Here is a 13,032-nt window from a genome sequence, read left to right as displayed (position 1 = left end):
CTATTTTGGGGATCCCACTTCTGTGGGCTTGGGCCAGGGCCCAGCAGAGTTGCCTTCCTACTGGTCTCTGAGCCACCAGTGTCACCATGCCTAGGCCCTCCTCCATTCTTCCACCCTAATCATGACACTCCTCTGAGTAAAGGTTTCCAAAGGCTTCCTGTTGCCCATAAACCCCATCTCCTTGGCCTGACTAACAAGGTCCTTGACTCCCTGTATCTCCCCAACCCAGCCTCAGCTTTGACGGCACCTTCCCCCCATACCCCCAATTCCTGGCACTCTCAGCTTCTCACTAGACCCCAAACATCTCAGACAATTTCCTCTGAGCCTTTGTAGTTGCTGTTCCCACTACCTAGCTGCTGTTCCTCACTCTTCTGCCTGGTGAATTTTTATTTTCCCATCAAGACCCAGCTCTCAGGTCACTTCATCTTAAAACCTCAAAGCAATCACTCCCTTTTTAGGATTCTTACAGCTCTCTGATCTTCCCTGTTCCCAGCAAAGAATTATGAGTAGTTTTCACTTGTTATCTATCTGTATCACATGAATTTTAAAAAATTAGCTGTATTACTTTCATAAACTGAACAAAAAAACTATTTTCAATTTAGGACAAAAAAACAGTTTAAGATATAAAATACAAAAGATGTCATGTGAACCAAATCATAATTCAAAAATTGCTATAGCACTGGAGATTAAATGACTAAGTACTACGTGAGTGCTATGAATTCAGGATATATAGAAATATAATTTAGAGCTGCGAAAGACTTGAATGTCCGTGTAATCCAGCCTTCTCATTTTACAGGAGAAAATGAAGCATTAAGTGTGACAAGAATTGCTCAGATTTGCACAGCCAGGAAGCTTCAGAGATTAGAGTAGAACCTGCATCTCTAGACTCTCAATCCAGTGCTCTTTCCTTAAGTGGCCTCCCTTCCTGTGTCTTTCCTGTGTACAGATCAAGAAATGATCTGTAAGGGGAAAGGGATGACTTGAGCCGGGCCGTGGGCTGGTGGGATGGAATAGGAACAATTGTGTGTTCATAACAGTGGGTTAATTATGTCTAAAATGTTTGGTGTCCAAATTTTGAAGGCCTTTGAATGCCAAGCTAATGAGTTTTTACCTTATCCTGCAAGCAACAGGGAGACATCGAAGACTATTCATGAGTGGAATGACATGATAAAAGCAATTTAAGAAAACGAACATGGGGAAGGGGAGAGACTGAAGGTAGGGAGACAAGATGGGGGACCACAGAGGAATGAATAAAGAAGATGTGGTACATATATACAATGGAATATTACTCAGCCATAAAAAGAATGAAATAGGGCTTCCCTGGTGGTGCAGTGGTTAAGAATCTGCCTGCCAATGCAGGGGACACGTTCAATCTCTGGCCCGGGAAGATTCCACATGCTGCAGGGCAACTAAGCCCGTGCGCCACAACTACTGCCTGCACTCTAGAGCCTGTGCTCTGCAACAAGAGAAGCCATTGCAATGAGAAGCCCACGCACCGCAATGAAGAGTAGCCCCTGCTTGCCTCAACTAGAGAAAGCCCATGCGCAGCAACGAAGACCCAACACAGCCAAAAATAAAAAACAAACAAATAAATAAATTTATTTAAAAAAAAGAATGAAATAATGCCATTTGCAGCAACATGGATGGACCTAAAGATTGTCATACTGAGTGAAGTAAGTCAGACAGAGAGAGAGAGAAATATTGTGTGATATCGCTTATATGAGGAATCTAAAGAAAAATGATACGAATGAACTTATTTACAAAACAGAAACAGACTCATAGACTTGGAGAGCGAACTTGTGGTTGCCGAGGGGGAAGCGGGGCGGGGGGAATAGTTAGGGGGTTTGGGATTGACATGTACACACTGCTGTTATTTAAAGTGGATGACCAGCACAGGGAACTCTGCTCAATGTTATGTGGCAACCTGAATGGGAGGAGAATTTGAAAAGGAGTGGATACACGTGTATGTATAACTGAGTCGCTTTGCTGTACACCTGAAACTAGCACAACTTGTTAATCAACTATACTCCAATATAAAATAAAAAGTTAAAAACAAAAGATGAGGGACCACTGGCATAGTCCATCATCCATGAGATCACAATGGCTGTAGCTGAAGGAGTGGACAAGAGGGTACAGAGATGGGTAAGATGCATCTAAAGATGAATTGATGTAACTGGTGAGAGGAGATGAATAGTCAGTCAGAGAGAGAAAAAGTTAAAAAAAAAAAAAAGCTTGGAAATTTCAAGCCTGAAGATCCAAGAACACCAGATTATTTAATTACTTGCTAAATTTAATAACAAAAATAAAATATACCATAAAATGATTAGTACCATCTTAAAAAAGAAATCCAGAGTCAATAATGAGATCATTTAAACTCTAGTAAAAGGGGGACATCAGCTAAAGAATCAGCAGACCTAGTGATGAGAGTTACATTTAAAAAAATCCGTTCATAGCATGAAGTAGTTAAGAGACTGGACGTTCTCTTTGCCTCTCCATATACCAAAGACAATATTAGAGATATTTCTACTCCGATTTGATCTAAGAAACATATAAGTTGGAGATACCAGGTCAGTTGTGAGGAGAACACAGGTAGAGGTCCTAAGAGTACCCAAGCAAGCAGGTGTAGCTAATTCACAGGCAGTCACCCTCGCAGTTCCGGGAACGCAGGGTGAGACTGAGTAACTCTCAGCCGAGAGTAACAAAAAGCCAGGCTTAATTCAATAGACATTGGGGTGCTGCAGGCCCTTGAGGAGGGAGTGGCCTGGCGAAAGCTGGGTTTTAGAAACATTAGCTGAATAGGCCCTGACACAGCTTCAGAGCGTGGATTGGAGAGGTACACTGGCGGAGGCAGCTTTTTCCTGGTGCAAAGGGGCAGCTGTAGGCGTGGATCTTGGCTGCAGGAGAAGGACCAGCCCTGCGCATACTGAAAGGATGAAACTCCAGAACTGGGCTTGAGGTTAAGATGTGGGGGGGAAGAAGGAGGAAGGAGTTGCCTGCTCTTTTTGTTTGTGAAGAGTTGCTTGAATATGAAACCCTCTTTAATCCATTCCTAAATCCAGATTAAATAGGGATTTTCTCAGATTAACATTGCTTTACATTCCACTTTTTCTAGAAAAACAGAGTGAAAAAAAATACTCTAAAACCTGTCTTTTCATGGTCCTCTGTGAGTGCCATAAGAAGCCAAAAGGAAAACAAGACGTTTTCTGATTTTTTTTCTACTAAACTTTAAAAAAAGCACTACTTGCAGATGACAGCATCTTTTAAATCATGTCCTGTATATAATAAAAATTATTAGAAAGGTTTTTAGTGAAATATGTCTGTTTTTGGACTACTCTTTGCTGATCTGGCCACGTGCAGCTGCCTTCCCAGTACCCCCCACCACAATTCCAGCCCTAGTGGAGCTCTGCATCCCACCAATCCATCCTTCCATGCCAATCAGCCATGTCAGGTTGGGGAGTGTTCTCAGTCAACCCTCCCTGCCACTACCAAAAAAAAAAACCCACAGCAACAACAATAATAATAAAACCCAATTCTGGGGTACCTTCCGGCCTGGAGGAAATCTACCCAAGTTCATCTACAATGAACATGTATTGCATACAGCTGCCATTAACAGTCTCACACAAAATAGTTTCACTGCCCTAAAAATCCCATGTTCCCTAAAAATCCTTTCCTCTTCCTGAGCTCCTAACAAACCTCTGATCTTTTTACTGTCTCCGTGGTTTTGCCTTTTCCAGATTCCAGGTGGAATCATACAGTATGTAGTTGTTTCAGATTGGATTCTTTTACTTAGCACACATTACATTTTAAATCAGAAATCATCAGAAATTAAAAATTGTACAGCCTGTGTAACCAGCCACTACTTACCTGTAAGTCCAAAAAAGAAAAGAAAAAAAAAAAGAAAAGAAAAATGGTTATCTTTTGCCATTCAAATCATAGTAGCCCTAGCCCACTTTTACAGACTTCCTTCCCCTGGGATTCTGAGTGTCCTGGGGCTGCTTGCACGTCCCACATCTCTACTCTGGCTCTCACTTGTGTCCAGATCCATTCACCCGTCTCTAGGAGCCACTCTCTGGTGCAGAGGTATCTTCTAGGTTCCATCTGGATTTCTTGGGCTCCTTCCACCTCTTTCCACCAACCCATCCCTTATTTCCCCACAGTCCTAACAGAGTTAATAAGACTTGACTGAAGTTTGAGGAATAACAGAAGGGAAGTATAACACAAAGAATGACATATATTTGCTACTAGCCAAGGCTTCGCTTAGTGTCCTGGACCCTTCCTCAGGTCCTCCCTGCTTTGCTCCCAGCCAGAGACCACTTCGAGTGCCAGCTCACCTCTGCATCACGAGGATGAATGCTACTAGAGGTCAACTCAACCTGTAGTCCAGGGACCAGCAACCGGGAGGCCCCAGGTAGACAGGAAACATCCCGGTACCAGAGCCCAAGACCTGCCGACCACATCCTCGTTTTCTTCACTGCCGGTTTCTGGACTGGAGTCTTTGCAGGATGAGTGACAGCAAGGACAGCTCATCCCCCACAGATAGGGCTATGGTTGTGTCTTCATCCCAGTGCCACCACATTCCGTGCTATTCCGTGTTAGAGCACCATGTGAGGAATGGCAAAATCCCAGCCATAGCACTCCGCTCAGAGCAGGTCCAGTTGCTTCTGGATTACTGCACGGTGCCAGGGGCACACCCTTCCTGTAGCCCCTTCATCTCCACTCTGCAGCTTTTACAAACTGTGGCTCAAGAAGAAAGTGTGTGACTATAAGAAAAATAAGAATATACAGGCACAAGGTAGTCTAAATTCCCACAGAGAAAAATCAGGTCCCATAAAGAAGCGACAGTCTGGTAAAGAATACTTCCAAATTAGGTTACCAAACTGACCACTCAGCTTCTCTGTCTGAAACTTTGCACGGGGTTAACAAGGATTTTAATTTTCCTTAAGCAGGTATTTGCTTTACTTGACGCAACTAAAAGGCCCGCCGTGGGAAAAGGTATGATCCGTCACAGCTGAGCCCAAAGGGTGGGCTTCTGAGCAGTAGAGTCAGCATCACCTGGGAACTTGTTAGAAATGCAAATTCTCCAGCCCCACCTAGATGTACCCAATCAGAAACTCCGGGGGTGGAGTGAAACTCTGGGTTTCAAAGGGCCTCCAGGTGATTCCGGTGCAGTTTGGTGTGAGGACCACGGGTCTATCAGATTCTAAAGTAAGCTGCTTCTTTGAAGGCAAAAAACTGCTGGTAACTTTCAAATGATGATTTTTCCTCTCTCAGGACCTCATGGGATCTAAATTTATTGAGATCCAGACTCGGCCAGGGCCACACTACTACAGTGTGTTGTTAAATAAATTTGTTGATATTAACTCAAAACCTTGAAAAAAAAATTTAAAACAATGACAAAGGAGAGAATATAAAATTCAATTTGGTTTATACAAGGAATAATAAATATAATTATTTATATTACCTTCTCACCATTTTTAAACGCCTAAATGCCATACTGCTTAAAAATTGCATATTAATATTGTTTTAAAATGTGTATTAGATAAGCTATGTCCTTTGTTTTATTTTGTTACGTACACATGGCTGTCTCTTCACAACTTTAAAAAATTAGAACATTGTGATCCTATTATTCATTCTCCCAACCATGGAAGGATATCTCAGAAACGAAAAATCAAAGTGCAGCTTTTTTATGCCTTACCTATTTTCACCCACACACAACTTATCACGGTGAAACAACTGATGTTCAGCTCGAGAGCATCCTCTCCTGAAACAGTCCAGTTGCACATTTCTTTGCTATTGCATATCCTTCAAGTTGTGGTAGAGGAAAAACTGTGCTCCAAAATGGAGCAGAAGATACTAGAGGGCAGCAAAAGCTGTGCATCACACAGTGTATGAAGAGTTGATAGAATGAGCTGAGAGCGTTACCAATTTTCTTGGTTTGGGGAACACTGACTTGTAAGGTAACCTAAGTTTGGCAGCTGTAACTGAGCAGTCTGTGGACGTCAGGATTTGTGTGAATGAGACGCAGGGGGAGGAGAAAAATTCAACGATTTACTATAGTTATAGATTATAATTATTTTAATAATCTATAATTAAAAGTAATTAGGAAATGCCAAGAAGCATCAGCTACCAAGTTGAACAAATGACAAAATTACCTCAAACTTTTTTGCAACTGTTTGTAACATCTGTTTGTCTACGCCTACAGCAAAGTCACTTATGCAAATCAGCCTCTGGCTCCCTATTACTCTGCCTGTGTCCCACTCTTGACAGACCTCTGATAGGATCCTTCACTCAGGCTCATTTTGGCCTTTTACCCCTTTAGGCATTAACTTAGACTAAAGACTTTCCACTCTGTTACAGTCAGCTTATAACCAGAGGTGCCCTCTGCTCTCCACTTGAAATTATTCAAGTTCTTTCCAATCAATCCATTTCAACCTCTCTCTCAATTTCATTTCCTCTCTACTCCCAGACCTCCTATTTTTCATTTTCACCCATTCCTCTATCTCACAGATTCTCTATAGTTCCTCCGGTAAAGGAGAAAGGGGTTTGTACAGGATGTACGTGAACAAATTCTAGAATACTGTATGGTTCTGAGGTAACTCAAGAGTCCAGCTTGAAGGACCCTCTGTGTGTCTCTGATGGGCCAGTTGGTCCTCTTCTCTCTCATCCATCCTTCTCTCTCTGCCGCTGAGCCTGGTGCTTTGCTGAGCTCTCACACATATGGAGTCAACATGCCCAGCCTCCCTAACTAGCGATATAAGATGTGGCCTCATTTCCTTTGTTACCCAAATTATGACTTGCACTGACCTTCCCATATCTGAACTTGGGCCCCTCAGTGGGTCCCCCAGTTATGTAAATGATTCCCCAAGATGCAGCCTTAAGGATGTCCTGAAAGAAGTCTCTCTTCTCTTTCTACTCCACTCTCCAGCCTGTCCTCCCTCTGCACTCCACCGCTCCGTGCCAATGGGACACACTCTTCCCCACAGCCCAACCAAGGCTGGGCTACAGATCCTGACAGGATACTACTGAAGATTCAGAGACAATAAAGAGAATTATCTCGTTGAAAATGGCTACGGATGGCGTTGTGGATGGCTCTTCTCAACGCAGAGGCCCAGACCCAGTCTCAGGTTCAGGGCTACCTCCCCACCCCTCCAGCTCCCCACCATTGAAAACCCCTCAGGTTTGTCTCTGCTCTGCAGGTCTCCAGGTCCTCACAGTGATTAGACCTAGAAGGGAAAAGCGCTCCCCCAAATCCCCAGTCTAAGTTCCCATTTCTTGTTTGACAATCTCCCTTTTCCCAAGGCAGTTGAGAGAGGGAATGTCTATCACTTATGCAATAAATCTCCCGCCATTTCCTTGATGCCCAACGGCCCTCAGGAAACAACTACAGCAGAACATCAGCACAGGAGAGTTAGCCTGAGATTAACACTTAGTGGAGGACGCAAACAGGCCAGGCCAGGCAGAGTTCCTCGGACAAGCTGTCCTCTCATCCTCTCAACTGCTCCATCCCTACACCAAAAAACTTTGCAGCATATGAGTCATAAATCCATACATAGTCCAAGAGACTAGTTCTCCCAGATTCCAATTCCAATCAATGGGGTTTCCTAGACCTATGCTAAGCCTAATTATGCACCACTCTTCATATTAGCTAACAGAGGGCTTAGCTCCCAAAGTGAGAAAAATCTGCATTTTTTAATGGAAAAAGTCCATTTTCTTCTAGAACAATGGCTATATACAAGTTTACATTTCATTAACTAAAGGGCCCAATGAAATAGTTTTCTCAGAACAAAGGAAAGGCTTGCCTGGAAGGTAAATTCAAATATGTTACTCTTTCAAGGCAGAACCATGTGAAATTTTATTTAGATATATTTTAAGTTAGAAAATCATTATTAAGAAAACAAAACATGGTCCTATACTCTGACCCTTTTTCTAATTTGTAAACTTTTCTAATTACAATTAGCTTTGAAAACCATTTAACAACTTCTTGCATATCCTTCTAAAAAGTTATGCCCATATCAGCACACATGTATGTATGTCTTTTTTTCCCACAAAAAAATATATGCATATTCTGAATTTTCCTTCTTTCTTTTCTTTCTCCTCATCCTCCATTTTCATTTAACTTAATACCTCGAGTATTTTTACATATCAGCAATATAGATGTATTTCTTTAAGGTCTGTGGTATTCCATTTATGGTTTTATCAATGTGTATTTAACTAGTTCCCTTTTAATGATAAATGGGCATTTAGGTAGTTCCCAGGTGTTTTTAGTGGGAAAGGCAGGAAGGAGTAGGGTTATTACACATAATTCTGCAATAAACATGCTGATATGTATAATGTTTGTATAGTTTGTGACTATGTTCATAAGGTAAATTCCTAGCAGTGGAATTTCCAGGTCAAAAGGCAGAGTGGTTTTACATTTTGACAGATATTGATTGTAATAATTTATATTCCCAAGAATATCTGTATTCTCATATACTTGTCAACCCTGGGGATTATTATGCTTAAGTTTTGCCCATCTGATAGGTAGAACATGATATCTCATTGTTTCCATTTAGATTTCTTTAAATGTAAGTGATGTTAAATAACTTTTCATGGGTCTGTTGGCCACTGGTATTTTTTTCTGTTAGCTCTGCATTCACATCTTTTGCTCATTTTCCTACCACATTTTTAAACTTTTTTTACTGAGTTGTAAGATTTCTTTGTTAATCAAAACATGTAGTTCTTCTTATTATTATGTGTTGCAAATATTTCTTCCAGCATGGCATTTATCTTTCGATTTTGTGCATATTACTTTTTGTTCTGCAGAAGTTTCAGATATCTGTGCAATTTTCCAGATTCTACGTAGTAAAGTTAACCAAGAAAAAAAAATCTTGAGGCTGATTTCTGTCTATACTGTGTCCTTCAAGGTAGCTGCATCCTTGCAATGTTGATGCTCCGAGGACAATATGTGATAAACAGTGAGGCTTATGAGAGCTCACATGTCTCCTCAGAACAGATATTCTGTTCTGATCTGAGAATCAGAATTCCTCTTACAGCCTGAGACTGACCCAGACTTCAACGGGTGGGGGCGTTGAACGGGTGTTTGGGGGTTTATGGTAAGGTGTTTCTTTCTCTCTCTCTCTCTTTTTTTTTTATACTCAAGAAGGAGAGAAGACTTTTTAAAAAATCAACCTAGTTGTTAATATTTTATGTTTAATTTCATTTCTTACAGGCAGCTTCAAAAAATGGTCCATGATATCAAGAACAATGAAGGTGGAATAATGAACAAGATCAAAAAGTAAGTTAGATGCCATAGCACTATGTGAACACTTATTTATGTAAATAACATCTTATGTCAGCCTGCACTAAGTGGAAGAACACAAAACTTCCCTGTTACCCGAGTGATGAGTTGCGACCTCTTTAGCATGCGACACTTTCTTACTCATGGCTAGAGTCATGGTGGTCAGACCCACATTCAGGAAACATGGTGAATGAGTGGGTGGTACTCAGGCACCTTGCTTTTCTCTCTCACTGCTGGAAAGCTGAGCTATGCCATGCAAGGTGCCTGGCAAACATCAAAAGAGACCCTTATAGAAGCAGGACAATCAGCTTCTCTGACCACTTAGCCAAGGGTCACTAGGACACACTTGGAGAAGTCCAAAAGAGAAGTTGCAAGAACACAGCCTGACTTCTTTAGGATGCCATAACTGTTTCCATATTTTGATTTCTGCTTTTTCAATTATGGCCTTAAAATGGTGTTTTCAATTGGCACTTGGAGAGGGCAAGTTAGAATTCCAAACCGTCCTGCACACACAGACACACATACAAGCCCCTAAGTTTCTTTTTGTTGCTTTTTAGAGAATAGAAATTGTACATTGTACATACCAGCATTTGCCACTCAAAATCTAAGTCAAGAGGAAAGGGGAAATGGTATTCTGTTAAGATTTTGTTTAAGGCTTTTTTGTTTTTGTTTTTATGAAAGTAATACAGATTCACCAGGAAAAAAAAAATCAAAGAGTTCAGAATTGTACAAAGTCAAAATCTCTCACTTTCTCCTATCCCCACCCTAACCCACTCCCCAGAAATGGACACAGCATGAGTGAATTTGGTTTATATATCTATATGTGTATGCTTACATACTCACATGCACACATTGACATAGATATAGTACATACATTTTCATCATGAGTGGCATCATACCACATACACATTCTACCAACTTCCTTTGTTGGTTTTAATTAATGCTAAATCACGGACATCTTTCTTTGTTAGTATGTAAAAATAACGATATACCTTTTTTTAAAAGTTTATTTATTTATTTATTTTTGGCCGCTTTAGGTCTTCATGCTGCGCACGGGCTTTCTCTAGTTATGGCGAGTGGGGCTACTCTTCGTTGCGGTGCATGGGCTTCTCATTGCAGTGGCTTCTCTTGTTGCGGAGCATGGGCTCTAGGCATGTGGGCTTCAGTAGTTGTGGCTCGCGGGCTCAGGAACTGTGGCTCATGGGCTCTAGAGCGCAGGCTCAGAAGTTGTGTCGCATGGGCTTAGTTGCTCCGCAGTACGTGGGATCTTCCTGGACCAGAGCTTGAACCCTGCATTGGCAGGCAGATTCTCAACCGCTGTGCCAGCAGGGAAGCCCACCATATACCTTTTAAACAGATAATTAATAGTCTACTATAAATGTATTATCATTAATTTAACCAGCTACATATTGATGGACATCTTTTAAAGTGGGAGTAGGAGTTTAAACATACATTTTGGGGGCCAATTTGATAATATCTATCAAAATTTTGTGGCCATTTCTTTTAGTTTACCTGTCACAAATAATACTTCAATAAATATCCTTTGCAGACTTTGAATGTACCAGAAAGCTAAATTCCTGAACTGAAATTTCTAGTTTCTGGGTAGAAGGATTTGTGCCCTTGAAATTTTGCTTGATATTGCCAAATTGCTGTCCAAAAATTTTGTACCACCAATAGTGGATAAAAGTTCATTTCCTTGTGCCTTCAGAACAGAGTATCTTTTTTTTTTCTTTTTTGGTCTTTGCGAAACTTAAGAGTAAGAAACCAGGGACTTCCCTAGTGGAGCAGTGGTTAAGAATCTGCCTGCCAATGCAGGGGAAATGAGTTCAGGCCCTGGTCTGGGAAGATCCCACATGCCGCAGAGCAACTAAGCCCGTGCGCCACACAACTACTGAGCCTGTGCCCTAGAGCCTGCGTGCTGCAGCTACTGAAGCCCGTGTGTTGCAATTACTGAAGCCTGCGCGCCTACAGTCTGTGTTTCGCAGCCACCACAATGAGAAACCTGCGTACAGCAAAGAAGAGTGGCCCCCGTTCGCCACAACTAGAGAAAGCCTGCACGCAGCAACGAAGACCCAATGCAGCCAAAAAATAAATAAAATTTAAAAAAAAGAGTAAGAAATCACTTTTTGTGGTGTTTTTAGGCTATAAAATGTAAACGAGTTTCAATATGTATAACTGATCACCATAAAATAGTTAAAATGGTCTTCTGCTTGTGGGGCAGTGGTCACCTCATACAGGAGAAGAATTTGTCTTCATGTTCTGTCCTATGATGGGGAGAGGTGTGTGATTATTTTCATTTCTTATTTCTGATATATATAGAATCTCATTGAAATGAGAGAACCCTGCTAGTCATTGTTTCAATTACTAGCAATTCTAGATTAATTATCCCACAGTTGCCAATTTTACAATACACCAATTCTCTCAATAATATGAAGTCTTTGTATAAAATGTCTCTTTATTCCATGGCCAGTCATACTTAACAGAAGCCATGAAGCTCAAAGTTTTCCATATAATTTCTACGTCATTCTGCCCATTGTCCCTAAATGCACTTTTACTTGACAAACCATGTTTTCTTCTCAGCTTGGGAAATATGGCTGCCACAGTCATTACCCTGGGTGAAGTCAATGGCCCTTTGGGTCTAAGTGCCCCGAAGTTAAGCTCTCACTCGTAACCAAGTAACAGGTGCTACCTTGAAAGGAGGAAGCACAGTTGAGTACACTGGTTTCCTAACAGAAGAGCAGAACAGAGTTGTCACTGGTTCATGGTCAAATGAGAAAATAAGGACCTTGAAGTATTGGGGGTTGGCATGCAGCTGCTGGCTGCTCAGTGAGGCCCAAACCACACCTCTTATTCCTGGTCGGTGTTCAGTGAACAACGGTAATCTCTTGAATCTGTCATTTATTCTGAGGTGATGACCTTCACACATTTGGGGGTATTAAAATACCCTTTCTTTTCTTTTTTGAAAGGAAGGCAATAAAAAGTAATAGTTGGTTTGTGTTTTTTGAAATCTTAATGTTTCATGAACAGATCTCACACCAGATACACTTTTGTTTTTGTTTTTCTTCCCTTCATCACCTTGGACAATCTCTCTCTGGACCTCATCATAGGTCTGATGACAATGTCTTCCCAGCTCGCCCTGCTGGCTTGCTGAGAATTAAATGAAATAACAAACAGGAGAGCCTTTGGTGAAACAAAACGCAGAATTTCTAGGCAAATATAAATATTGTTAGTTTTGCAACATTACAGTTCCGGTTTATAAGGCTTGTTTTTTGTAATCAAACGTGATTTTCTGTACCGCTTTTTTCCCCCCAAAATGAAATATGTTTTGTATGTAATGGTTACCTTATACACTGCTTATATAAAGAGATGTGATATTTTAGTATATGAAGGCTACTGAGTTTTATATAGGTTTATTTATATATATTTTAAATTTCACTAAGCAAATCATTCTTAAATAAAATGGGTAACTATTATTAAAAATAATAATTTACTATAAACCTTACACATTTCAAATAATGAAAGAGAAAGTGTTGTCAGAACTTGTAAAAAGCCTAAAAACTGGGATACGTTTTTGAAATGTAATTTTAGTTTTCTCCTTTTAATGAGTGGGGAAGCATTGTGCATATTCAGAACATTTTGTATGTGCATGAAGATAGCAGCTCTGAGAGTGCTTGAAACAGTTCAACTTTTAATCTAAATATCACAGCCCCCAACCTCGAGGCACTCACTGCTCACTTATTTGGCATTTTTTCAAT

General features: G+C 40.9%; 1 protein-coding gene across 4 annotated transcripts in view; it reads left to right on the top strand.

Annotated features, from left to right (window-relative positions):
* The window catches only part of BLNK (B cell linker), a 73,764-nt gene that overhangs the window by 13,558 nt on the left and 47,174 nt on the right, over nt 1–13,032 (top strand). For all 4 annotated transcript variants that reach the window (XM_027112156.1, XM_027112157.1, XM_027112155.1 and 1 more), the window contains exon 2: nt 9,209–9,274. In XM_027112156.1, the coding sequence (XP_026967957.1) occupies nt 9,209–9,274 (66 nt within the window). The remainder of the gene's footprint in view (nt 1–9,208; nt 9,275–13,032) is intronic.

This window comes from Aethalodelphis obliquidens, unplaced genomic scaffold, assembly GCF_003676395.1.
Source record: "Aethalodelphis obliquidens isolate GAN/ISIS:26980383/991018 unplaced genomic scaffold, ASM367639v1 scaffold11, whole genome shotgun sequence".
Taxonomy (NCBI): domain Eukaryota; kingdom Metazoa; phylum Chordata; class Mammalia; order Artiodactyla; family Delphinidae; genus Aethalodelphis; species Aethalodelphis obliquidens.
The sequence above is the reverse complement of the archived record's forward strand: the minus strand, read 5'-3'. Positions and strand labels throughout refer to the sequence as shown.